The following is a 27,210-nucleotide window of genomic DNA, read 5'->3' as shown; positions in this document are numbered from 1 at the left end:
TAAGAGACGAAATTATTAGGATATCCTATGGCTCTTAGACTAAGCTTCTTAGACTACTTATTTTTATACCCTAAGACTTAGGAGGCCAACTTTTCTGCTACCCACTAGTCAGTTTCCACCACCGTATATAGTCACATATTCCACAGGTCTCCTCTTTTGAAAAGCCTGTTATAAAACATCTTACTGCAAGCTTTCAGTTCGCCACAGAATCTGACGGTATCTTGTTTCTCAGTCAACAATCCTCCACATCTCGATTGTCTCTTCAGTTAGTCAAGACCCGTGGGGCATGATGACAGCTTCCCCGTCAATGAAATTAGGCAATGATTTCCCTTTCAGCAAGCCACGCTTGCGTGGAATGTGACTGGTGTGATTTTGACCTTGGACAGCTTGCTCGTATAGCTGTACTCAATCCATTTGTGATGAATTGTCTAAGGCGTTGATATATCGATCTAGGTGTTTATAAAACATTTCTGTACCTATACCCATCACTGCACAAGTCTGCATGGATGGCAACCACAAGAAAGGATACACCCCTTAAAACTGCTTGTCTCTACTCACGTTACGCGGAATGGCGAGTGAAGCAAGGGATATGCATTACGGCCCAACAGTCAGCTGATAATCAAGCCAAACGTCTCGGCATGCGTAAGAAGATGATGATCGAGATGTTGGACGAAGAGCGGGGTTTCTGGACAAAATGGATTGTGACGGATGACGGATACCTCTAGACCCCCCGTTTTCAACAAGTATGGTAAGCTGTCACAAGAACTGCTGGTGAGGAGCTAGCTTCTGAGTCCTATAGAGGTCATATTGGGTGACTCAATACTGGTCTCTGGAATCTTGAGAAATGTGTAGTCCTGACGGCAACGGGGCTGGATTGTGAGGAAAGCAGTTTTCTTTTCAAGAGTATTCCCACTACTTGACGCTTAGACTTAAGATACTTATGAGTGATCATAGACCATTATGGATGTCTGAACAAGGGGTCTTAGAGCTCTAACGTCTTTTAAATTGAAGATACTTTCCAGTAATGTGTAGACAATGAGACATCTGATTTAAATTTGGCAGCTAATCTGAGTAAAATACCGAAATATCCAACGCCTGAGCCCTGGGGGGATTCGATTCCGTCCTCGGGTAATACTGTGCCTTGACCCCGTCTTTATAGTGCAACTGCTTAAACGGCGCCGCATCCAGTGGCTGCACACTCTTCGGCTGCGAAACCCTTGGAGTCTTGCCATCCCAGCGATTAATGTCCGCCAAAGCCAACAAGAAACTGATATTGTCAACTTTATCAATCGGGATAAACCCATCTTTCGCTCTGGGGAGTAACCGAAGCTGCAAGGCTGGCTTCTCATCCTTAGTTACAAAGGACACGAGGACATTGAAGCGAAGATTGCGGAGTATGGTAGCACCGGGACCGGTGTATTGCGACATGAGGGAGTAAGTAGATGTCGGAAGAGCAGTGGCAGCGGAATCGGAAGCGGGTTGACCAAAGGGGATGGTCAAATTGAGTTCCATGAGCTTCCATGCGTCTCCATTGTTGTTGTCCTTGGCTTGGATGGAGAAGATGAGATCTTGGGCTAGTTGTACGCTGGGGTCTTGAGGGATCTCAATCACGTTAGATCTGACGCCACGGGTGTAGATGCTGATGTCAAAGGAGGGCATCCCTCCGGGGTCTTCACCCTGGGGCCTTCCCAGGGCTCGTCGAGCATGGCTTGATGTGGTGGCAGTAACTGCAGTACTGGTAGCAAAGGTGGACATTAAACTCGGCTGTGCTGCCCCTCCGCTAGAAGATGATGGAGTGTCTGTTTCTGGTGTATCTTCATCGCCATTGTCTTCGGAAGATGGTTCACTCGCTGCTATTATCTCGGGGATTTGCGGTACATGCGGACCATGACAAGAAGAAGCTGTGATGGGAGGTATGTAGTCTGGCGGATGCGAGAAGCGGTCATCATCAGTATCGCTCTCTACATATGAACCTTCATCATCGTCCGTGCTGTCCTCCCTCTCTGCAGCAGCACTTGTGTCGCTACCTGGTGATGCCAGAAGCCTTTGCACAACAGGGGGCTTCAGGATCTTCAGTGTTCGTGGGCTGCTGCTAGCAACTACCAGAGGGGTACTGCTCGTGCTGAGTGCCATGGCACTGGTGCTTGAGAGACCAACATAACCTGGCGGTCCAGGCGGAAGCAATGATGCCAGTCTCGCGCCGGCAGTGCTATCGCCCTTGAAGTTGACTGTGAGACTGTAGTTGGGGTCACTAAGCTGCATGGCAAACAGTGCCGAAGAGGTCGCATCATCCTGGAAATAGCGATGTCCATCAGGAGTCAGTTCACCCCCAGACGGACCGTCGGGTTTCTCCCAATCCTTTGGCCAAGGACCTTGCAAGGTTGTGAGTTGCTTGGCAGCGTACTGGGGAATACGCATCGTCCGCAGATCATTAAGACCGACTTCCGAGCCCCAGGTGAATAAGTTGTCCTTGGAACCATCTTTCTCAAGGGGTTTATTCTCAATTGTTGGCGGGAGCGTGCGGTGTCTATCATCATCTGGTGCCTGAACAGCCGCTGGTGTGGTGTATTGACGTCGGATGTTGATGGTAAGGTGTTTGTCATCCAGGCTATCACCAACGGCAAAGCGTTGCTGGTGTGGAGGTTGAGTGAAGACCAGGCCAGTGAAGATCTCTGTGCTAGGGGCACGGTCTAGCAACCCAAACATGACGCCATCAGCAATGATGATGTGACGCAGCAATGGAGCTCTGTCCTTGTATCCAGGAGGTAGCTGTTCTGGTGGCGGCAGTGTGGTGACCCTGAGATCTGGGTACATGGAGACAAGATCTGACCGGAGGAAGAAGCCATACGTTGGGATCTGCGGAGTAAAGTCGGTATGCTCTGGAGTGCTCGAGATGTATTTATTGAACGCCTCCTTGATGGCAACGCGGTCTTGATCGTGGCCGCGGTGGTTCCCAAGACTGAGGGCACCGTCTAGTAGGGCATCGACCCAGTTGGGATCAATGTAGAAGAAACGCAAACTCTCTTCAGGTAGGTGCGAAGGGTCTGTGATGAGATAGTGCGAAGGAACGCCGTCGAGGAACATCTTGCCGAGCAGCCATGTCATAACGATCATCCAGTCTGTTGAGACGGGAACGTTGGTTTCATCGTATACACCACCGCCGGTGCTTCCAGAGAGTCTCTTAGCAGCCTTCTCCGCTGCTTCGGGGTATCGGGACTGGATGCGCTTGGAAAAGAAAGACAAGTCGGGGATCTCACGTCGAGGGAGACGGCGCCTATGCCATCGCCTCTTGATGCCACCTGGTCCAAATTGGGTGGCATCAACTGTCTCAGAAGCACTATCTGCGGTGCTTCCACCATCCTCAGCACCTTCATCGTCATCGTCATTGCCATCGTCCGCAGGATTTGGCGATGATGACGATTCTATATGCTGCGGCGCCGCGCCCAGGTTCTGGATATCAGCCAGTCCCTGGACCAAACTTGGCAGGTCGGACAAAAGATCTTGCTTGCTCCTGTATGCCGTAGGGTTGATGGCTCGAACAGCTTCGATCTCGGCTTCCTTCATTGCTGGTTTGTGGATGGCCGTCCTCAGCCTACCCAGCGCAGTGATGAAACCTTCATCGCCAAGGGCCAGTACACGGCCCAATTGCCAGGCTGAAGAGTAGGTGATATCCATGATTCCCAGGATTGGGTCCATGATTTGTAAATCCTGGCCAGAATTCGAACAGCGATCCCAGATCGGAGCTGTCTTGCCCACCAAGGTTGGCGTGAATGGGCCTCTGAAGAAAGCTACCGTGTCTTCTCCTGTCTGGAGTCGATGCTTGACAATCGAGTACCCATCATTCATTCGTGCGCCAACACGTAACTGTTCTTTGGATCTTGTCTTGTTCGGGTCCGTCTCTTCAGGCGGCAGAAGTGGCTTCAAGATCGTTTCCGGAGGACGAAGCACATCCAACGTCTTGCCTAAGCTGATGAAGGAGTCGTAGACATTGACCATGCCAGGCGGATTCACAGTGTAGTTCCAGCTATACAAAGAACACATAGCCACGTAATCAATTGTTGATTCGAAGGACGGTGGCATTGTTTCCACACCCTCAATTGACAAAAGATGTACTGATACAGTGGCCGGTGTCGTAATGTTGACTGGTCCAGCACGATTCCCAATGACTAGGGAAAAGACGACCGAGTCCTCGACCCCAGCTAACGCCATTCCTGACGCATTGACGTGCCGTACGTGGGCGAGGAGGCCATATGGAACTATATTAATGACCGGAGGATCCTGACGGGCACCCTTATCGTCAAAATCACAGAACAAGTTGAGATACATCTCCCTCTTCAAGAAGATGAAGTCGCCTCGTGTCTTATCGACAGGGCCTGTGACAGTTTCCTTCGTGATTGGTGTCGCAGTCTTCTTGGTATTCAGCAGATCTGCAATACTCATACTGACGGTCATGGTGTTGGATTGCTGCACAGGATGAATGAGGCCAGTGCTGGTGCTGGTGTCTGGGAAGATGCTCTCGTCGCCATTCAAGTGTTTGGCAGGTAGAGTAAGCTCTTCCTGGGTGAACGAACAGAGAATCAGCCAGGGTACCTTGGTGCGTGGGCGACCGCCAGCCTTTCCATCAGCACCTTCGCTTTTGGGACTTCCAATTCTCTCCCAAGGCAAGTGAGGGTCGGTAAGAACGACATGAGGCAGGATTCGAGCATCATCTCGATATCCCTGAGGCGGGTAAATTGAGTGTATAGCATCTTCTGGAAGGGAGAACTGCGGCGCATCTACAAAAAACGTCTTGCTCGACTCCAACTTGAGGGGCGTATCTCCAGGCTTGTGGCCATCGATAGTCTGTGTTACGCGAATGGTATGCTCCTTGCCAGCTTTGAGGCCTGGTGTCCAGTACGAAAATATCTGCTCCTGCCCAGGCTTGAGTTTGACGTTGAGCTTGTCGTCGTCAGTCAAATCGCCTGTGCCTGGCGCAGCAGCTGCAACAGCAATTGCGTCGCTTTCCACATCCTCGGATGCTGTTGTTGCCACTGTTGACTGAACTGTGGCAATGGCGTTCGCTGGGGCTTCTTCGAATGACAGAGGGACTGACTGAGCCAACTGCGCCGCTGTGATGATACGTCGGGTATTGCGAATCGTCAGGTGTCGAGGAGAGTTGACAGCCGTGCTCCGGCCTGGACCACCACCAGGATACAGTACCATGGCTGTTGTTGATAGTTGATCTCGATATCTGGATGGCTCATATCACTGACCACCAATATAGTGGTCAAAATGAGAGTGGTCGAGAGTGACGATTATGACTTTGATGAAAAAAGTCATACAAACGACATGGACCGTGATGCTCAACCTTGGGGATTGTCCAGCTTCTCTGCACACGCTGTTGATGGGAGCGTTTCTTGGAATGGAGACCCGATACAGAGGTGGGACGGCCACACAGCATGCTCTCGAGCTCCACCGAGCAATTCCTGTCAGATGCCGGTCGTTGCAGCTGCAAAGACTCACTGATCCTCCTTCCAGCTCCTAGATGCAAGTCTCAGTTTAGTATCAATACGAGGATGCGTACAGCCTGATGCATAAAGTGTGGTGTGTAGCAATGGTGGCTATTGGAATTCAATGTCGTAGACAGATTCAACAAGTCACAAATATACATGCATTGTGATTCAGCCCAATTTGAACATGACCCCTCAGGGGTTTGTCGATCATGGCGGCACGATGTAGGATTGGGCGTGGTTATAGGATGCGGGGTAAACACGGGAGCTATTCAGCCCCTGCTTGTGCATAACACTTTCGATCAGAATCACCTCAACCGACTTCAGCGGCCAAGAGAAAACAACCTTGATTTGAGTGAGATCATGTATTGTTTTCTCTATTTGGTTCTCACCGCGACAAAGGACAGGTCTCACATTCAGCTGCGGCGAGATGGTTGTCATATTCCGTTTTCGAAAGCGCTAGCAGGTGATATTCGGTGACTTGTGACATATCTCGCCGAACAGGACAGGAAGGTCTGAGAAACTGAAGGAAAACGAGGACTTGGCCGACGCCAGCCATGATTCCGGTGATTCCAGTTATCTCAGTCTCATCGGCACTGTCTACTTCAACAGCTTTCAACATACACACTACTCTCTACATCCTTCTTCCAACTTGATTCAATCTCGCAAACATGGCTCCCATCTCTGTTCTCCTCAACAGCAACGTCACAGACGACAAAGGCCTCCAAGTATTTTACGTCACCAGCCAGGATAACCTGGGCATTGCCCTCAGGAACTCTGCTGCCAAAGGCGTTGACTCGCAGGACTTTTACGAGGCAGCCGCCGATGCGCATGTCGGTCTCATCCCCGTCAAGTCCGAGATTGGCAGTGCCGTTATGAACGGTCTCAATCTCGTCGTGGCCATCACTAAGCACAAGCTGAAGGATGAAGACGAGAAGCCCACTCTCAACGATGTCTCCATCGTGAGTCCCGTCTACCAGGTTCTCGACAACACTGGTATCACCAACACCACTGCTGCCATTGTCTCCAACGAGGACAACAGCAACGCATGGGTCTACTACTTGCAGTAAGTCGGCTGTATTTCAGCTTTGTTTCATCGGGAATGTTAGAGTTGCAATTTTACTAACATGAAATCACTAATACAGGGGTTCTGATCCCGGGCAGATCCAAATCAGCGAATATGAGCTGACCACCGGCAACATCGGTCCCATTTCCAACCTCAATATTGACCCTGACTGCTCGCTCGGGGCTTTCTATGACACAAACGGCAACGGGAGATCAATCATTTACCAGGACAATTCTCAGCGCCACATCAAGGAATACCAAGTAGAGTCTGGTCAGAGTAAGTGACTTTGTTAATCTCCTAAACAAGCCTCTCTAACAAATGTCCCAACAGCCATCGACATTGGCGACACTGCCGGCGCCAAATCAAACACTAGTCTCGCTGTCACCTACTTTGAAGGCTACGCCTACCTCTACTACACCGATGAATTCATGAATCTGTACCGCGTCATCAAGGACAAGGACACCAGCGAGTGGGGCGAGCACAAGAAGATCACCCCTGGAGCCAACCCTGACCCGTCCAGCCAGCTTACTGCTATTGGCGCCGATGGAACTATTCACTTGTTCTATCAAGCCCAGGGAAACAAGAAGATCACTCACTTCCGTGAGAAGGCTGTTGGACAGAAGCTCTAGTAGTGATATTTCTTTCAGCGACATTCACGTTGGGCTGCAGTGGCCATAGGTAAAGTTATTGGGGAGTAGTCGTATGCTGGAGTCGTTTGGTAGATGAATCATCAATCAAAGACAATTCAGCTTTACTTCAATTTACCAAAGGTGACAAGCGATAAAAACCGCTGCAAGGTTGGTTGTGGTCCTCCAGTCACCGCAGATCCTTTCGTAATTACAGCTGGACTCACCAAGTGATAAATAACAGCCTGGATTTACGGATGATGGCGTGGGCTAAACTACTACCGATCACATGGTACATATGTAAAAGAATGCTTCACTAAATCATTGTATGTGACCAATCGCTGTAACCTTCACCAGTCACCTCTACTTTCTGAAACAATTTATGGAACCATATCACTACCCTACATACGATAAACTCAGATTCACAGAGACATATAAGAACGTTTTGTGTAAACCAACATAGATATATCTAAATTAAGCAGCCTGTGGCACGGTGCGATGCGTCACTGCAGTGCTTCCTCCAGCTGCTGTACTGATACTAGTGCCTGTATCCGTATCTGTGCCTCCGCTTGGGCCTGGCGGGGCTGGATTCTGCGAAGCTTTCGAAGTAAGAGGTGATCTAAGCTGCAAATATCCCTCAGTTGCAACATAAGGACCCTTTTGGAATCCAGGCTTTGTCAAGTCGCCCCTCTTGTCGATAGCAAAGGAGTTGAAAGTTGGCTGGGACTCATCGACAACAACAGGCGTGGAAAGAGATTCTGCCGGTGGCAGTGGCGCTGGACCAGGCACCTTGGGCTTAGGCCTAACATAAGGCTGCAACCAATTCCACTCACCCGCACCCAACGGGGGAAGGCCAAGAGAAACAGGCGGGACGTCTCGCCAGTTTGTCTGCGTGAGTTCTCGATCTTTATCATATCCGGGTAGATCATTGATGGCCAAGTTGAGCGGGCCTGCATGGAAGAAGGCAGTCATGCTGTTCATCGCCTGCTGCCAAGTCCATGGTGGTAACTGGAGCGCTTGAGGTGGAAGGAAAGACGAGTAGCCGTGCACTCCTGTGAAAGGATCTATCAGGGCACCGTAGACTTGAAGCATGTTGTTACGTTCATTTTGATAGTAGCCAGGCGTCTTGCGAGGAGCAGGCGAGTTTTGATCTGCTGGGCGGACAGGGGATATGTAGTGAGGTTTGAAGCGAGGGTACGTATCCGTTGTAAGCATGGACAGAGGTAATCCTACCGGAACCTTCTTGTCATTGCCTGGTTTGGTCTCAGCTAAGGCAAAGAATGTATTGATGTGGTTCAGGTTGAGCTCCTTATATACTGAGTCTGGCTTTGAGGGTGATGATAGATCAAAGTAGCCTACAAGACCATCGTACTGACTGTCTCTATCACCGAGTCGGACTTGGAACTCATACACTGGTGCCTTTGGTTGCACATCGTTCTTGGTCAGATATCGCTCTGGGAACGGATTCTGGGTATCAGCTTGGCAATCCAATGGTGGGCCATCGAGTTCAAGTGACCAGCCCATATTGACAAGCGCAACTGGTCTGCCGACGATTGAGTTGAGGAACTGCGCGTATGCACTGGGTGTTGCTGCGAGGTTGTCCTGCGCCGTCGTGATCATGTGCCAGAACCGTTCGAGATACGTCGGGTCTGCGAGCTCCTTGATAAGCGCGTCCATCTGAACATAAGACTTTGAGTTCTCGGGCAGCTTTGGATCCCGAGCAAAAGGAATCCACTTTGGCTGGACACTGGCTCCCAAGGGACCTCCGAAGCGCACCTCGCGATAGAAAGTGCCATCCGGAAGGAAGAATTGGATGCCATAGTCGGCATAATTGACGATCAGCCAACCCCAAACCGGATTCTCCCACTCGGAAGTTGGACGCCATGGTGCACGCGTAGCGCCTTCTAGATCAGAGTACATATCCGGGTCATCGTCTGCAGAACGTACGACGAACTCAGCATTGAGTCTGACGTTCTGGTTGATCTGTGGAGGAACCTGGATATACTCGCATTGCCCTTCTTTCGCCTTTTGGATGGTGTTGGCATACACCTCATCATTCTGTTTGATCACCTGCGGCTCGTAAAAGTCACTGATGCTAGGGTACAAGGAAGACGGGTTGGTGAGACGGGGGATGGGATCTATGGCTGCTAGTGACTGTCCGAACTTGTCGACAATGTTGAATTTGCGGAAGCGCATCTGCCCGTGAGTGACTGGTTTGAAGGGACAGAAGTTGTTGTTGATAAGATTGACCATCTTGGCATACGGAGTTAGAGCAGACTGGCCCTCAATCAATGGCACCGTGTCGGCTGTAAACCCAGCTTCATCAAACAAGGCAGCCTTGATGGTGTCCAAAGTCTCATCGCCTTTTTGGTTCAGACTCTTGTTCAGTGGCTTGACATGACTTCCCTGTGACAGAGTGAGGATCCCATCCGTCATGCCAGAGAGAGGTGCGGACAAGTACGAAAGCTGGTTGAGGTTGTCCAAGATCCACTTGCGCTTTTCAGCTTCTAGAGCCTTTTGCTTCTCTGGATCCGTCTCCTTGGGATAGAAGATGGCATTCGGAGTACTGCTAAAGAGCTGCGCCACCTTGGCCTGGAGTGAGAAGCTTGGCTGCGGCAGAATCAAAACGCGACCGGAGAGGACACGCTGGTCTGGCTTAGCAGGGAGCTGCTCCCACAGAGGAACCTGAGTGGCTTTGTCTTTATCGCCTGGCTTGTATAGAGACACGCCGTATCGCGCCATGGGGTTCGCGGAAAGACGGGCTGTCTGGTCATCCAATGTCCAGTGTTCAAAGGGAATGTGCGTGTACTCAACCTCCCATTCCGCAAACAAAGGAAACCCTTTAGGAAAATATCAGTGTGACTGCACTTTGTTTTGATGGGGAAAAGAAGAAGGGATTGCACTCACAAGGTTGTTTGTCTCCCCAATCATCCCTCCACTGCTTACCAGTGCCTTCAGAGTCACGATGAGGTGTTTTGTCATCGTGAAACTGAGGATAAGCCTTCCCATTAGGCGCATCCGTAGTATCGAAGCGGGATTCCAGTGTATGGAACTCATTCAGTAGCGTGCTCATGACAGAAGATACATCTTTGGACTCTTTTGAAAGAGATGCTGACACAAGTTGTTGGAAGGATACCAATCTGTCCGAGTCGGGGACAGAAGCGCCATAGTCTTCGGGTTGCAAGACCTGCGCGGCCAGCCTGACATTGACCTTTTCCACAAAGTCGATCGACCAGCCGCTCTCAATTCCTCCTACAAGTATCGTAGGGTCTCGTGAACGGTAAAAAAAAGGGGACGCTCCAGTCTTGGCTAGCTTGAGCAATGGGTCCTTGAGCCTAGTCATGGTGTTGGTCTGCAGTGCGTCCATGACCACTTTGAGTGCTGAGATCTGGGCAACGAGAGGGGTAACCTTTTCTTTCGACTTGGCAGCCTTGTCCTTGGCTACGTCGGAATTGTCAAGACTTGTGGCATCACTGACATATTTCCACCAAAGAGAGAACAGGTCCCATTGGCGCTGAGCAATCAGCCGCTTCACTGCGTCGAGTTGGGTTTGTTGGTGGTTCAATGTCCACAATGCTAGCTTGGTTTCTGGGTCGGGTTCTTTGACATTGCCATCCTTTGCTGCGACCCCGCCTACTCCTTTACCATCATCTTCGGCCGAGAGATGGAAGTAGGTTCCGCCAGGAGCACGATGGAAGTTCCAGTTGTAAATGGTGTCTTTCGCCTCCCTCTGACCCTCAACACCATCATCTCTCGCGTGCAACAGGGAATAAAGAGACAGGATATCTTCCTCGAGCTTTTTCACAGTGTCTTCAGGCGCCTCTCCACTTTCTGGCTTTGTCTTGTCACTCCTTCTTGAGGTGCAATAAGAGATGAGGGCGTCCATTGGTGTTGTACCCACGGATACGGCTGGTAGCTTTTGGTTTCTCAGAGTACGAGAAAACTCATCAGCTGGTGTAAGCTTCCCAAGAAGCTCCCCAGGCTTCTTTTCGAAATCGTACTTGACGTTGTACATGGCTCCGTGGCATACTAGACGTGATGGGTTTGTATCAGATAACCAGGTGGTTCGGGAGTTTGGGTGCTGTGCAAACGGCTGCAAGTTCATCGAGAGCGACTCGAGGATATCCTGATGCTTCACCGAGGATGTGTTCCAGAAAGGATCTACGCTCTCATCGTAGTGCCATCCAATCAGATAGTAGCTTGCCTCAGCGTACGAGAGGTAGGAATGCTTCTTGTCAGAGTCCATGTACTGGAAATTATCCAGCATGCTAAAGACATTCGAGTTGTGCATCTGGAAGTCTGCAAATAGCTGGTTTCCACTGAGCAGAAGACTGATGTTGGGAGGATCTCCCGATCGATCCTCGCCTGACACTTTGCCCCAGTCTTCCAGGGTCGTCTTCCGACCGATGAACACCTCTGCCTGCTCTTCAATGTCGGCCTTGGTACCATCTTTTGCCCCCACCACAAACGGAGACACGTCTGTTTGGAGATCGAAGTCGAGAGGGATATCCGATAGCGCCCACTGATGGTCGCTTTCAATGACCCAAGCAGAGTACTCTTGGAACGCGCCTTCGGGTGGAGTCGGGGCAAGCGTTTCCAAGTTCAGCTTTCGCACCACGAGCCAACGTGTAGGTGGCTGTATCATGTCCTTCGAGGGAGGTTGCGGCTTGGGTGCAGGCTTATCGCTGTCTGTAGCCGGGGCAGAAGCTGCGACTGTAGACTTTGGAGCGATGCGATAGTAGCGTGGGAGCGTCCAGTGCAGATAGACGCCGCAACGACTGTTCATGAGCTTTGGTGATGGCCCGGCAAAGTCAGTCATCCTCGTGTTCATACTTGCAGGAGCCGCAGCATGGAGGTCGACATGATTCTGTACATCACTTTGGATGAGGAAGTCTCGAAGTCGGAGGAAAGTATAGTTAGGCTGAGTGATGGGTGCGATAAGGGAGTCCTTGTTTTCCACCTTGCCGTCGCCGCACACTGCAGAGTTGAGAACGAATGCATCCAGCTGGATAGGGACCAGAACAGGCCCTTGAAACACTGGATCTTCGTTTGAAGGCATGATGCGGATTGCTTGGGAAGATTTGACTGTTGCAAATGCTGTTCAGGAAGAAGCCTCGTTCCTTAGAATAGGGTAGGAGTCTGGCAACACTGGAGTTGGGTTTGTGATCTTGACTGATACTACCGTTGAGACAAGCGTCAAACTCTCACTTGGTAGTGGACAACGACTGCTGCTTGTCTGCGGCAACCTACCATGCTACCAGGTCTCCGTTCTACGATCCTTGACTTTCGACCATCGCCCCTCGCGAGACGAATGTGATCTGCAAGCAAAATCTGCACCGTAATGCTCCATGCATCATTCGGCCTCATCTGGATAAACTGGCATCTGCACTAGACACCGTCACATCTGTGTCACTTCATCCGGGTACCTCCCACTCCCTCCATGGCAAAAGCCATCTTCTGCAGCTTCACAACGCTTGTGGGGCAACACTGATATGTGAGACATACTCGTTGCAAATCGCTTAGCTCGAGCGACCGTTCCGATTGGTCAACTGTCACGTCACATCACATAGCTCATACGAGACAACTATATTCTTGATGTCTTGGTTTCGAGCCTAACGACATATCAACTGCATGCCGCTACAGATTGAAAGTGAGGGGAAGGCATAGGATGCATGTACCTGTACGTCTTGAGTATTGTTCAGTTTGGAATGTATCTGATCAACGCTTCATGAAGACACGCCCACCCCTGCTTGTAGTCCACAATGTCTTTACCCCCAGCAACTCTATCACCATGCATATCAGCCAGCCACAAAAGAGCCCAGCCGTGGACACCTTCTGACCAGATTGGGAGAGCGGCATATCAAAATCTTGATCCGCTTCATGCCGCTGCATCCTTTCAGCTCTGTGATATCAAGACACAAGATATGTGCTTGTTGTCGCAATCCGACCAGGATATCTGCAACATGGATTGATGCGTACGTAAACCTGCCAATTTTGCGATCAATCAGGAAACGCCACGGCTATGGGTTGACTGCTCGGCCAGGTTAGGGTAATTCCCTCTGTGTGAGCGAATCTGCATACGCATGTCTCCCATCTCTGCCAAGCAGAACGGTCAGTTTCAGCGGCCATAGCTCTTCGATGACAGAGTCTTGACACCACCAAACAGACGCAACTTGATACAGATTCCCACCACTCAAGCGCATGGGCTGAGATGTTTGTATCTCCTCGAAACGTCCCGTTAACTCAGAAGGCCTGGTATCATCACCATTGAACTCACCGGTACGAATCTCTACTATTGCCATTTTTAGTTCCAATTGACGACTTCACTGGTACGAACTATGGGGAAATATAGACTCTACGCAGACGGTGCACAACAATCACCACAGCCCGGTGACGAAACCAGCACTCTGGAAAAGGGCACACCTTTCGACAATTTTGTCACTTTGCTTCAGGACCAAGTCCTCATCCTGACAAGCAAGCCTGACTCCAACAATACCTCCAAAGTCGACAGCGATGATAACATTATTCAATGGTTCAAACGTATCGACGAAGCGCCCGACATATCCGTCACTTTCACCGGTGCCCAGACCCCTCAAACTCCCAAAAGCTTTCAGATCAATCTAGTAACACCATGGGCGATGCAATTCACTTCCACCGTAGACGATCTCCAACAGGCATTTCCAGGAACATATGGGCAACTGTCGGAGGGAGGTCTCGCCACTGACGGTAAATGGCTTGTATGTGCTTTGTCCAAGACAATGCAGCCCTGGAGCACAACCGTCACGGAGCTCTTTGACTGCGCCTGTATTCCCGGCAGGAAAGACTTCGTTCCAAAGGCCCTTCTGGGCCTGGCTGTGACACTCCAGCAGAACAATGGCACTCGGAATGCAATTTGGTTCGGACCGTCCAGCACCTCTCCGCAGACCGTCATACGCCTCCAGTTCAAAGTCGACGCGATATCTGAGCTGCAAAATCTGATTGGAGGTATTCTCAAGGGACTCACAGTCGAGTCAGCAGACGTTATCTGCAAGCAGGATTGGGCTCTTGCTGAGACTACTGATGGCAAGAAAGCGGTTGGTGCTGGCAATGTCATGTTCACCACCAGCTGTTCCATCTTGACCGGTGATACTACGACACCAAAGGTCCTTTTCAACACTGCCATTGAGATCTCAGAAACGGCAATGACTTTGACATTCATCATTCAATCACCCAAGAAAGGCACCACACCTCAAGGCGCTTCGACGGCCTCTGACGATATCAAAACGCCAGGGTTTCTGGCTATCGTCGAGTGGCTTTCCGGCCTTGTGTCAGAGGATCTCAAAGGTTTCATGACTGAGGTTTTGATGAAGGATAGCATTGCTTCTCAGATATGTCTGAGACGATTAGTTGTTATACTCGATACAACGGGAAAATCTGGTCCAGTTCTTGACTACGTCAGCCTTGATGTGGAGATATCGACGACTGCTTTTGGTCAACCCCCAGACGAGCAGCAGAAGCAGCCAATCTTGTTCCTGCTATCTTACACATGGAGCAAACGCAATGGAGGAGCAGGAACAATTAAAGGATCGTTTTGGAATGGTAAGTCTAGATATCTCGACGCCCCCGTGAAATAATACAGCCGCTGACGTGGTAAATCATAGAATTTGCTCCACCGACACCATGGAGTCTCGCTCCTCTGCTGGAGGACTGGGAAGTTTTGACTCCAGAGACAGAGCTTCAACCTGCCAAAGTCATTGATCTTCGCTACATTATCCCCGGGAAGACAATCGACAGTATTCCCGACACTATACCGTCGCAGATCAGTCGAGCATATCTCAGTCTCTCAAAGACAGACTTCGCGCTTGGAGGGACTATCAAGGCTGCAGATAAGTCTGACGAGCAAGCCGCCAAAGCCTCCGTACCCCAGCCCTACCTGGGTGAGGTCCAACTAGACGCATCATACAGCTGGGAAAAGAAGTCCGAAATTTCTCTGGAGCTGGGAATTGTCGCTGGGCTGAGCGCCAGTGCATCATCCCCACCTGAACTTGACACTGCGGCGACTCTGACCGGTAGCTTGAAGTACAAGTCCACAAAGACGAAGGGTGATCCTACTGTGAAGGACACTAGCACCAAAGACACAACTGATGCTTCTTCAGGCACTGGTGCTGTCGTGTCTAGTGGCCAAGATAGTGGTGGTTTAGTCGCGAAAGACGGTGACGGTGACTCGAGAGAATGGGAACTCAGCGCAACTCTTGAGAATCTCTTTGCGGCTTCCTTGGTTGAGTTCTTCGACCCTGATGTTGGCAAACATGTCATCCCGTTGATTGAATCAATCGTCATCGATCATCTCGACGTCACATACAAATACTCAAAGACAGGAGACAAGGCTTCTGCTAGCGAGTTTACCATCGATGGAAGCATCCGCGTCGCCTCTATTGTACTCAAGCTTGACTTCTGGCATAAAGGTTCTGGCAACTGGGGCTTCAGCACAACTCTCAATCCCCAGGACGAAGAGTGCACACTGGGTGACGTGATTCACTCCATGCTCAGTGATACCGCTGAGTTGGATCTACCCCCATTCGTTGCCGAAATGAAGTTGGTGGCAAAGGGCTCGGATGTGCTTGGGCTTCGCGTTGGGGAAAACACGCCGCCTGCTAAGGAAGATGATGATAAGTCAACTGCAGTTGTAGGTCCAGCATCAGGTACAGGCGGCTCAGATGAAAAGGCTGCAGATCCTGTCAAGTTCTTCTACCTGATCGCATCGATCAATATCGGTAAACTGGGATTCACATTTGCCCAGATTCACAGTTCTGATTGGGAATCCAAAGCACCGTCGAAACGTTTGTTCAGAGCCAAGGTTGACCTTACAATACTACCTACAATTCATGTTGACCTAATCGGAGATCTCAAACTCCCGCTGGATGACATGTACTACATCTGGTCACAGGACAAGGGTCTTCCTCAGCCCGAAGACTCCAAGACAGAGCCTCGCAAGGGAGGGTTCACTCGCGCTGATCTAGAGCAGTTGAACAGTATCAAGCCTTTTGATGGCGACACCATATTGGTAAAGGACAAGTTCAGCAAGAAAGACCCTGCCGATCTCATGATAGCGGCAGGATCTTACTTTGGTATCATTGGTGTTGACTCGTCAGGCGAGAAGTCTTGTATCCTGGGCTATGACTTCAAGGGCTCTGGCAAGAAGTCAGGAGAGTCTGATGACACACCAGAAAGCGTTGAAGGCCCTCCCACAAATAAAGATGCTGCTGGAGAGAAGCCGAAGTCGCCTGATGGAGAGAAAGATTCAGGCCCAGACAACCCAAGTGCTCATGCTCCTCTCAAGAAGAAAGCCGGCCCGTTGTCGGTCAGTAATGTCGGTCTCAAGTACAAGGGCGAGACTCTCAGCGTCATTTTGGATGCTAGCTTTGATCTGGGCCCCTTGGCTTTCGAATTGCTCGGCTTCAGCATCGATCTAAAGATCAAGACGCTTGATAGTCTCAAGGATGTTGGTGTGAGCTTCACTCTTGATGGCATGTCAGCGGCCTTTGACAAGCCTCCATTGACCATCGCTGGTACTTTCCGCCGTGGAAAGACTGCCGATATCAAATACTACGCCGGTGGCCTCATTATAAGCTACATACCGTACCAGTTCATGGCTGCAGGGTTCTACGGAGAGGTGAAGAAGGAAGGAGAGGAAACATATACCTCTGTCTTTGTCTTTGCCAAGCTGGACGGTCCACTCGTGTCGCTCGGCTTTGCCGATATCACAGGCCTCACTGGAGGATTTGGGTATAATTCTTCGGCACGTATGCCTGCAATCGAAGATGTCGTCAAGTATCCCCTTGTCGCACCCATCAGTCTCAAGGACGCCAATAGCGCGCTTGAGGCATTGAAGACTTTGACGGACCCGGGACAGGGAGGCTGGTTCTCGCCCGCGAAGAAGACATACTGGGCCGCGGCGGGTCTCAAGGTCGATGCATTCCAGATGGTCTCCATCGACGCTGTGGTGTTAGTGCAGTTTGGCAATGGGTCGGTCAAGCTCGCCATCTTCGCCGTCGCAGTTGCGGATATCCCCTCTGCCAAAGCACCTGTTAAACTCGCACATGTCGAGCTCGGAATGGCTCTCACTGTTGACCCGGACTACGGTCTGCTCAAGGTCGAAGCCCAGCTTGCCCCTGGATCCTACATTCTGGCAGAAGACTGTCATCTCACTGGCGGTATGGCGCTTGTCTATTGGTTTGACGGTCCCCATGCCGACAAGAGCCGAGTTGGCGATTTTGTTTTCACTCTCGGAGGCTACCATGAGGCTATGGTTGTGCCTCCGGGCTGGCCTAATCCGCCACGACTTGGGATCAGCTGGAGTCTAGGCTCTCATCTCAGTGTCTCGGGACAGGCCTACTTTGCGGTGACCCCAAAGGTCTGCATGGCAGGAGCCCGTCTTCATGCTAGTTTCTCCGCTGGGCCTATTTCGGCTTGGTTTGATGCCTTTGCCGATTTTCTCATCAACTACAAGCCGTTCCACTTCATCGGTCATGTCAGTATCGCTGTGGGTGTCAGTTTCAACATTGACTTCCTCTTTATCCACACGCACATTTCAGTCGAGATCGGCGCTGAACTCACTCTCTGGGGTCCGCCGCTGGCTGGAACAGTCCACGTGGATCTATGGGTTGCTTCATTCAGCATCGACTTTGGTGCTGCACAGGGCAGTGTCGAGGACGTTAACCTATACCAATTCTACCTGCTTGTACTCCCGGCAAGTCTGCGCCAAGTTTCCGGCCTCAATCCAGATCAGGAAAAGGCCAAAGCTCCCCGTCCTGCCAACGAGGGTCACAATTTCGTTGCAACATCTGGACTGATCAACAACGACGAAGATCCAAAGAAGCCGAAGAATGCACCATGGGTCGTCAAAGGTGGTCTCTTTTGCTTTGTTGCCGAGTGTAAGATGCCTGTTAGTAACGTTCAACTCGTCACTGGTAAAGATGGACATGGGGGTGAGACAACGACGCCAGTCAAGTTCAAAAACCCCGATGGATCTGTCACGTCTCCGCCAGAAATTTATAGTAAGCCGATGCTGCTGAGTGATCCTATGATGTCTACTTTTGCTATTGAGTATACCCAAGCCGGTGTCGATGCAGATGAGACGAACTGGCAAATGGAAATGGTATGGAATGCTATGCCGACGGGACTTTGGGCACAGTGTAAGTCACATTCTCGTTTGTTTCCTTCGACTTATATTTCCTCTCTACTTGAAACATTTTGTGGGCAACCGTTTTCTTCCTTCTGGTCCGATTTAAGCACAAAACAAACCCTCTGTATGTGACAAATTTTAACCTTCTCTCCAGATCAATCGAGCACCGATCCATCCCTGCCTAGCACTGGCACGGGTCAGCTCCTAGACCAAAAGTCCGGTTCTACCCCCTTGATGATGGGTCTTCGTGTCATTGCACCCAAGCCCACTCTTTCTCAAGATCCCTACCCAGTATTCGATGTCGCAGATGCCAGCCTCGTCGAGCTGACTGCAGAACGACACTTTGAGAAACCCAAGGACTCCAATGCAAAACTGTTTGCACCGCAACCATCGTTCGAGGATCAGTTACCACCTGAGCCTAAGCCGACAGATGAAGCTATTCAAAAAGCAATCAAAGATCAATACGAGGCCGTATTGCAAGCTTGGAAGGCACCGGCGTTGGAAGCAACGGATGTGAAGACATTTGTGAATCTGTGGGAGAGTTCTCTCAAGTGGGATGTTGCTGCTGGATTCAACAGTGGCTCTACTGGTGGTTTAGCTGATATTGCGGCAATTCCAGAGAAGATGAAGGACCAATTCATGGATTTGTATATGGCTCCTCCGCTGCTTTCCGCTGCGGTAGTTGCTTGAGAGGGAGGAAATGGATATGGTATATCAGTTTGTATATGATGCGGTCGCATGTAGTTAAGTCGGTGAGGGTCAACATGTCCACAGTGTTGTGTGTTACTGTCTTTTCTTTTCTTTTTGCCTATTTAATACTAACTAACTAGTATTCTTCCCTCGTGTGGTCAAGCCACTGTCTACTGGTGTATGCTGGTTTATCCAAAGCAGACATATATTGTCAAATAGAAGTAAGATCTTCCACATACGACCATAGCTCGCAGAAAATACGGGATCCCGTTCGCTCTCCCATAGTCAAGCTGCGAAGCGCTGGATTAGTAGTTGGGTCGGTGACGACCAGCGAATCCCCGGTGTTGTATGTTTTTGTCGATCTTGATGGACGGACGACCTTGGTTCTTTTTGATTGTCGAGAGGCTGTCCTTATGTCCGTTGAAGATTGATGTATGAAGTCCTTGGCTCGGCTCTGCCGTGATTCAATCTGTGGAGCAGCGTTCATTATCTCCAGGCTGCTAGATTGTCGTCCGTAAGATGGCGATATAGGGTCTAGATTAGTCTAGCGTAGTCGTCAAGTATTAATTAGCCTGGACGGAACACTACCTCAATTCGGATCATACGTGCCGTGCTGCACTAACATGGTGCATAATCAGTGACTCAATTACGCGGTCTGTAATGACGCCCATGTTAGTGCCAGGCCATGCAGTTAGGTCAGAACAAGCCGATGACCAGTATTACATAGAATTAGTGAGTCACTTGCCTTGGTCAATTACTATAACTCATCGAGAAAAGTACAGATATATAACAAGGCAGAAATTATACAACAAGGCCGAATAAAATCAACATGTCAGATTAGATCACATCGTTAATATGGAGCCTAGCAGCTGATGTCTCGGTCTATAACTATCTCAGTCTCGTAGCTTTGACTCATCAATATATAGGTTACGCATAAAACCCTGCTTCAACTCTGCAAAGTCCTGCTTTTTCTCCCTCTCGAGAATCTCCACTCTAGACTTTCTCATAGCTTTGGCCACATCTATCCAGTCAAGGTGTTCTTTACCTGCAACGTCTCGCATGTCTTCTTCGACTTCCACTTCAACCAGCTTGCCCCCACGTTTCCTCACAATTCCGTCAATGATGACAGTGTCGACGTTACCGATACTGCTGTGCAGAACTATGGCGGCCAATGGGTCTTGCTCGGCGGCGCAGACCAGTTCAGGCGCGTTGGCGTCAAAGATGACTAGGTCAGCCAACTTTCCTTCAGCAATGCTGCCAAGTTGATCTTGCTTCTTGATCGCTCTGGCACCTTGAATAGTACCAAGATTAAACACATCTTGTACTTTCTTGGATATGCGTCGTGGAGCCAACTCTTGATCGATGAGTTTCTGGTTATACTTTGCCCGTGAGGCTTGTAAGCCAAGTCTCATCTCGTAGACAATACTGGAAGCCTGGTTACTGTGACAATCAATACCCAGACTTGACTGTGCTTGAGCCATGGGGTAGTCATCATCAAGGCAGATTGGGTTTCCTAGCGCCATCTGCATCTCTGTCGAAGGTGTACTGCTGATATGTGCTCCAGCGTCCGCCACATCCTGAACACTCTCGACCGGGTATCCATTCGCGTGACTGAACAGCATTCGATCGTCCAACAAGCCCTGACTTTTGACCTGCTGTATGACATCACCCATGCTCAACTGGTGGTTGCGAACAGCGTGGGTAGTTGCCAAATCGATACCAGCCTCTCGAGCTGTCTGAAAGAGTTCTTGAACGACCTGTTCTGGCAGGAACCAGAGATCAAAGGCCAAGCCCATGGTTACTCGGCCTTCTCCAAAAGGAGCCTGAGTTCCAAACTTCCGCACTTCTTCCAGAGTCCACGATGCAATCATTTCCGGGTTCATTTCGAAAGGTGACCATGAAGCGACACGAGCTGTTGGGCAGTATCCATAGACACTTCGCAGACCTGACGACACAGTGGCTGAAATGGCAGTCGATGCTGATAGAACAACAGAAGTCAGTATTCTGATGTCGCTATCACCGCAGGAGCCCACAGGATATACGTACCAGCACCTTCAAAGGTGTTTATATGCGAGTGGTCAACAACAGTTGTGGTACCAGCATTGATCGCTTCAAGGCATCCACCAAGTTGACCCCAGTAGATGTCTTCTTTGGTATAATTGGACGACTGCAAATTTCCTGACGCCATGTAGTCGAGAAGAAGCTCATCAGCGTGTCTCCCTTTGAGTTGGGTTTGCCAAAGATGGTGATGCGTGTCGACAAAGCCAGGCGAGATGATCATTGAGTCGCAGTCGATCGACTCTACATTGGCGACATCTCCGATGTTTGAAGCAATCTCGATGATGCGATTACCCTCAATGAGGATGTCTCTTTTCAAAGCTTGTACGTTGTCTTGATCATCGTGGATGAGGACCGTGCCACCTTTCAGTAGCAGCTGGTGGGACAAAGAGCTACCGTTTTGCATAGTGGAGGATGGTATTTTAGCAACTGTTTTGGCTCAAATAATGGTAAATTGTGTAGTCCAAATCAATTTAGAAGCGCAAAGAAGAGACATGGAGGCTGGTTATATACACAATCCATGACGCTATGGCGTTACCATCACACTCAATACGAGACGACAGGAAGCTACACACACATTCCTCTATCCCGTGGAGTCGCTCCACGGAGATTTCGCTATTTACGCGAATAAATACAATGCCGACAAACAAGTACGACAATAGCGAATAGACGCTCGCTAGTTCGGGCGATCAGCCGTAGAACGGGCGTTTGCTTGCCTTAGGGTATCAGAAAAATTGGCCGCTAAAAGCATAAGAGACGAAATTAGTAGATCAGGTTATGCTATTTAGACTATGCTCTTTAGGCTATTTATTTTTGTAACCTCAGACTTAGGAGGTCAACTTTTCTGCTACCCAGTAGGCTTGTCAGTTGGGCTGGGATCTATTCCTAAAGTGTCGCTTCGTGATTGATAATAAGCTTTCGCTCTTCCGACGGAGATTGTTTGTCTCGGAAATGCTGTTGGTCAGCTCGCCGCTTCGGTGCCGACACGGACAATCGCTCAAAATTGATGGTAAAATGGAATTTACAGTGGCCTATTCGGGCAGGTAGTTTAAGTCTAGCCTCATATGTATCCATTTACTGGTTATTTATTATCACTACGAGATTAAATGTATGGATAATGGAGGTTAACATCACACAAGTAACAAGGAAATATTATAGTGAGTGACAGTGATTTTCTCTTCTATCCTACAGTGTATTCTGGACTCCCATATTGAGGTTACCCAAACATTCCCACCACCTTGATCCTTCCAAGTTGTACCAACAGACTGCAGAATATCAGAAGTTCCACCCAGGCGAAGGACACTGTTGAACTAGGAGAGCCCTCTTCGGTTCGTTTGACAACCTGGGAGGTGATTCTTTCGCCAACCAACATCTCTTCGGGAGATCTCGCCGCTTCAGGGGCCACTGCTGTACTAAGACAGGCCTCTTGAGATCTATTCGGAGATCTCGGAAGACAAAGGGCCCCAGTGGCGACAGTTTGCGGCTCGGTCGGCTGCACTATGCTAATAGTCAGTCATCCCATCGTTATGAGTCTTCAAGGCAACTGGTTAGTATACATACGGGAAGCCAGAAGGGCGGATATTGCGCATGATGAAAGGCCTGCGGCCCTCGGTGACGTCGGAATAGGCTACTGAGTAGGCATCACTATCGCTGCCATTGCGGCGGACTCTGCGGCCACCATGTCGTCGACTGCTTCCACAACACATGTTGATAATATGGGTTGGTTAAAGGTGAGGTGGGTGTAGTTGTTGTTGATGTGAGTTGAAGTTGAAGTTGGTTTGCGAAGAAGATGGCAAAGGAAGACTTGTGTGTGCTGAAGAGGAAAGAAAAAAAAGTCAGGAAGACACGATCATCTTGTCTTTATATACTGCTCAGAGATGAGGAGAGTTTTGCAGAGCTTTACAGAGTTTGCGATAGTTTTCATGCTTTCTAGGCAGACACGATAATGTTCTGATATGCGCGCATTTTTCTGCTGAACATAATGTTAGACTCTAGTTGATTTGGGAGTATAAACAGAAGAGTTAATGAACTTAAAATTTATATTCCAGAGTCTATGTGGCTAGAGCAATGGGTTGCTGTGCAATGCCAGCCATAGAATTTGTTGCTCGCTACCTTCAATCCTGCTATTACCATGGAAGACGGCTGGTAAGGGCTTCAGTCACCAATCAATCTCTCTGCTAATACAGTACGATGGAGCCTGTAACGTGGAGCCCAAGCAACTCACAAATGTAGCACCACTTCGAGATACTATGCCTCGAAGGGTTGTACATCCAATCACTGTACACTGCCTCTTCACAACCTATCGGCATAGGCTTGGGACCAATAACCCCATCGTGTAACCTCCTCTTAGTCTCTCACTATCCGCCCACGCTTCATCTGATTAGATTCCAATATTCGCGAAAAGTAAAACCTTTACCCGCAAAGAAAAATCTTGACCGAGGCAACAATGCAGGTCGGGCATTAAGATAACTTTGTTTTGTCGGAGAATTTACTGAAAAGCAGATATACGCGCAAATCCCATTATTCCACTAGAAGTATCTTTGCAAAACGTGGGGCACTGGGACAACCTTAGTTATAGAGTTCACATTGCCATAGAGATTGAAATCTGACTCATAGAGCGAGGGTATTTTTAGTAGCCAACTGAAAACCTTGACATTCATAGCTCTGCGATTCTATGCAACATACTTTTCCTTTCTTCAAGAGGATAAAAAGTCTAAACGAAGCGTCCAGGTCTGATGCGTGAGATGTATTCCTTGTGAAAATAGTAAAGGCTCCTGAAAACTTTAAATGAGGAGTTCGCCAAATTGCAACTTCAAGTGAATAACTTGCTTATTTACAAGAAGCTTCTAATAACACCTGAATTGTATGGTTGGTTAGGAGAATGCGCTGGGGGAAATCGTTAGTTCCAGCTGGTTATCCACGCTCGCTTCCACGAGACTAAACCACATTCAAGGTCAGTCCTTCCAGAAATACTATTTCATATAGTTACTTGTGTGTAGCGATGTCTTCCATTAAAATCACACGTAAAATTAGAGATTAGTTCACCTGTTATCAGCATCGGTTCTACTTGCTACGAGAAGGAAACGTACCCTATAGTGACCCTCCTTATGTGAATCCTATGCATACTTTCCTAAATGTCGAACGTAGTTTGACTAGACCGTATTCAAATCACTAAAGCACCATATTATTTGACCGCCAGTCTGTCTCTGCTATCCTAATGTGCCACTGTAAGAGTCTATCGAGAAATTCTCACTTCGACAATGCGAGATTACATACAGATAAATTGTTTTAACCTCAGTTCCATACTGCCAATGAAAAACTTTAAATTACCCTAGAGTTCTTTCAGCTGTCTTTCAGATGATATCACACCCGATAGTACTTGGCATAGATTTAGTCACATCTCTGAAGTCATTCTGTAATTTTCCTGTTGACCCAGTATAATGCTGCTTTTACATACAAAATACCACCATATTTGATCATCAAAGCAACACGTGGAATCTATAGGCAAAACCCGTCAAATATCAGGTTTTTGACTTATCCATTGTTTCGGGAGCAATTCATACGTCAGTACTCGGCCCCAGATGTCTAGGTAAATGGACGATCCATCGGACCGAAGTTTGGGTTTTTCACCGCTCGCTTCGAGATACCGTATACACATTCTAGAATGGGTGTCGATCTCTGTACAAGCAACTGCCTAGCACAATGAACCAGCACCAAGCCGCTCGGGCTGCCTCAGATTGTCGGGAAAAGTGCTGATCAAACATGCTGCTCCCCCGTCTCCAGATATCTAGTTCCACCTCCGCCCGACGCCAAGTCCAACCTAAAACCAATCCCGCGCTTATCTTTCCTTCGAAGCATGCCGATCGTCTTGACTAGAAACTTTACCCGAGTCTTCTAATCATCTTGGCGATATGAAACCATGGGGAAAGCAGAACGGGAGGACGCACGATCAACGCCGAATACCGAAAGTCGAGATCGAAGATGTGGCGGAGCATATCTCCGTCTTTGATTTACTGATAGAGAGATATACTGCGTCTCGTCTCGGTCTGTCTGCCCGACTTGCGTCTGAGCAAATGTGACCGGGATGCCGATTTAAATGCCTCAAGCACGTGCAGCCTTATCTTCCTTTGCCTCGTGGAATCCTTGAGCATGCCGATGAATAGGCGAATGCTCGTGAGACATATCCCACCGTTGACCAGCGTGACTGGGTCTGTCAGTGTCAAATGACCGGCAGGAAAGGACCCTGAGGAAGCACACCAGCTGATTGGGCATCTGGCAGCATGGTCTGGGGTAGGCATTACAGGATACATGACATTTGACAGAGACGGCGCATTCAAACGTTTTCGTCAAATACGGTGACATTGAGACACATATTCGGGTCCAGGCGCATAACACACAATAGGCAGGTACCATGCGATGTAGTCAAGGACTATGCTTGTCACAAGAAACCTTGAAGACATGATTACTCCATAAACGATTAAGGTGAGGCTGTCATGCTTAAATTAACGAAAGTATGGATAGATTACTTAGTTTTGGGACTGTGGCCGCTGAGGTCAAGCTTAAGCCATAATGTATCACTCGACGTCCGTATTAAACTCCTCCCAGTGAGGTGGATTGCAAATGGTAGCAATGCAAATGCTCTAAGGTAAGATACAAGCAGAGACATAATAGTTGCCGGCATCTTTCTTGGGTGGTAGCACCAAGTATTTCTGTCTATCATGATTGCACATACGGATGTCGAATTGGTGCTATGTGTGAGTGTTATAACCGCTATATATCCGCTCAAACACCCCTATTCCGAAAAGAGTAACCATCGTGCATAGTGTGCATATTCGATCTGGGGTACAGTGGATGAGACCCATTAAGCATTGATCAAGATGTCCATAAAATAGTGGAATGCGTCCATGTATAGCATAGACCCTGGTCTGGACGGACGGCAGTGAAGATACCAGACAGGAGTCTACTTCTCTCTACAGAAAACCTGAAAAAATACTACGAGTAATAAGCATGGTTGTCTACAAAGTATTAGCCACTCTCACCAGTTGCTCATCCTCATGAACAAAGTCTAAAAGCTAAACTTGGTGATGAAAGCAGGATGTTTCAGCAAAAAACCTGAGTGCCGAGTTGTCATAACGTAATCTGAGACGGCAAATGAGCTCATCAAAAAGAAAGAATTCGAGGCTTGTAAGCGAAGGTGGTCAGGACAGAAATACCCACTCAGTTCTACAGCTATATTGGCCGAGACATCAACCCATTTAATGTTTACGAAGTCCAATAGTCAACGACTTCCTGGCAAGATTTTTCTTTCCCGTTGATCCACTTAGAAGCGGTCGTGCTGAGCGGCGCCTTTCCGTACTTGGGAACGGTGTACGAGTCAGGTCAGTTCCGTTCTGATAGTTTGTCTATTACGGCAGTGCCGCGGCTGCGCGGTAGATCCAGGGACGGGAAGAAGCATATGACTCCTTCTTTGTTGTGTAAAGTGTCCAGATGTTTATGTCAACCAACTACCCTGTATTACTGTCCTGCCTGTTTTCGTCGAGACCTTGACGCGAAACGATGATGAGGTCAAGGCACAAGTCCGTGTTGCCCTGGTCAGCGTAGAGTTTATTACGGAAGTGGCCGTAAAGTATACGTAGCGAAAATAGGAGAACAATATCCGCCACTTGATCTCAGGTACTTCGGCCAAAGTTGCCCATCGACAGGTTCCGACGTTGACTGGTAGGATGACCCATTGTATCAAATAAATCCAGTTTCTACCAGTATATCCGCGGCATTATCCATTTAACTGACCCTCAGTTGAGCGCGTCTAGACTCTCTTCTTATTTGCTGATTAGACCATCTGATTCTGATACTGGTCTATTTCGCATCCACCGTCCCATTCAGTCCCAGTTGATGATATCCACAGCACGGTCATGCTTTTCTTCTTTTTTTCTCAACCGAGTTCTAGACAGTCTAGATGACCAAGTAGTCTCGGTCACCAACGGGGTATTTTTTCGCTACTACGTTGGTCTTTGGCGAATAAAAATTGAAGCAATTTGTCACAGTCAAACAGCGATATGCCCTGATGCCCTAAAAATGCAACACTGGTCTGTATCGGTATTGACAGACAAAGAAAAT

At 49.0% G+C, this 27,210-nt stretch overlaps 6 protein-coding genes across 6 annotated transcripts, besides 1 other annotated feature; 2 read left to right on the top strand and 4 right to left on the bottom strand.

The window, feature by feature from the left end:
• Nucleotides 1–1,062: 1,062 nt before the first annotated feature.
• Nucleotides 1,063–5,202, bottom strand: FPSE_07933 (uncharacterized protein; the record flags this gene model as incomplete). Its single annotated transcript, XM_009261051.1, has 1 exon — nucleotides 1,063–5,202. One exon carries the CDS (start codon nucleotides 5,200–5,202, stop codon nucleotides 1,063–1,065), a length of 4,140 nt encoding a protein of 1,379 aa, XP_009259326.1.
• A 958-nt stretch (nucleotides 5,203–6,160) lies between these two features.
• Nucleotides 6,161–7,184, top strand: FPSE_07932 (uncharacterized protein; the record flags this gene model as incomplete). The annotated part of the gene is made up of 3 exons (XM_009261050.1): nucleotides 6,161–6,555; nucleotides 6,635–6,831; nucleotides 6,886–7,184. 3 exons carry the CDS (start codon nucleotides 6,161–6,163, stop codon nucleotides 7,182–7,184), a joined length of 891 nt encoding a protein of 296 aa, XP_009259325.1.
• A 471-nt stretch (nucleotides 7,185–7,655) lies between these two features.
• FPSE_07931 (uncharacterized protein) lies at nucleotides 7,656–12,240 on the bottom strand (the record flags this gene model as incomplete). The annotated part of the gene is made up of 2 exons (XM_009261049.1): nucleotides 7,656–10,021; nucleotides 10,089–12,240. The coding sequence occupies 2 exons, from the start codon at nucleotides 12,238–12,240 to the stop codon at nucleotides 7,656–7,658; spliced, it is 4,518 nt and encodes a 1,505-aa protein (XP_009259324.1).
• Nucleotides 12,241–13,519: 1,279 nt separating this feature from the next.
• FPSE_07930 (uncharacterized protein) lies at nucleotides 13,520–19,035 on the top strand (the record flags this gene model as incomplete). Its single annotated transcript, XM_009261048.1, has 3 exons — nucleotides 13,520–14,759; nucleotides 14,822–18,355; nucleotides 18,500–19,035. 3 exons carry the CDS (start codon nucleotides 13,520–13,522, stop codon nucleotides 19,033–19,035), a joined length of 5,310 nt encoding a protein of 1,769 aa, XP_009259323.1.
• A 233-nt stretch (nucleotides 19,036–19,268) lies between these two features.
• Nucleotides 19,269–19,391: a repeat region.
• Nucleotides 19,392–19,928: 537 nt separating this feature from the next.
• Nucleotides 19,929–21,499, bottom strand: FPSE_07929 (uncharacterized protein; the record flags this gene model as incomplete). The annotated part of the gene is made up of 2 exons (XM_009261047.1): nucleotides 19,929–21,013; nucleotides 21,082–21,499. The coding sequence occupies 2 exons, from the start codon at nucleotides 21,497–21,499 to the stop codon at nucleotides 19,929–19,931; spliced, it is 1,503 nt and encodes a 500-aa protein (XP_009259322.1).
• An 810-nt stretch (nucleotides 21,500–22,309) lies between these two features.
• FPSE_07928 (uncharacterized protein) lies at nucleotides 22,310–22,799 on the bottom strand (the record flags this gene model as incomplete). The annotated part of the gene is made up of 2 exons (XM_009261046.1): nucleotides 22,310–22,595; nucleotides 22,654–22,799. The coding sequence occupies 2 exons, from the start codon at nucleotides 22,797–22,799 to the stop codon at nucleotides 22,310–22,312; spliced, it is 432 nt and encodes a 143-aa protein (XP_009259321.1).
• Between the last annotated feature and the right edge of the window lie 4,411 nt (nucleotides 22,800–27,210).

The sequence above is a fragment of the Fusarium pseudograminearum genome, chromosome 4 (genome assembly GCF_000303195.2).
Source record: "Fusarium pseudograminearum CS3096 chromosome 4, whole genome shotgun sequence".
Taxonomy (NCBI): Eukaryota; Fungi; Ascomycota; class Sordariomycetes; order Hypocreales; family Nectriaceae; genus Fusarium; species Fusarium pseudograminearum.
Note: the sequence above shows the minus strand (reverse complement) of the source record. Positions and strands in the feature narration are given on the sequence as shown.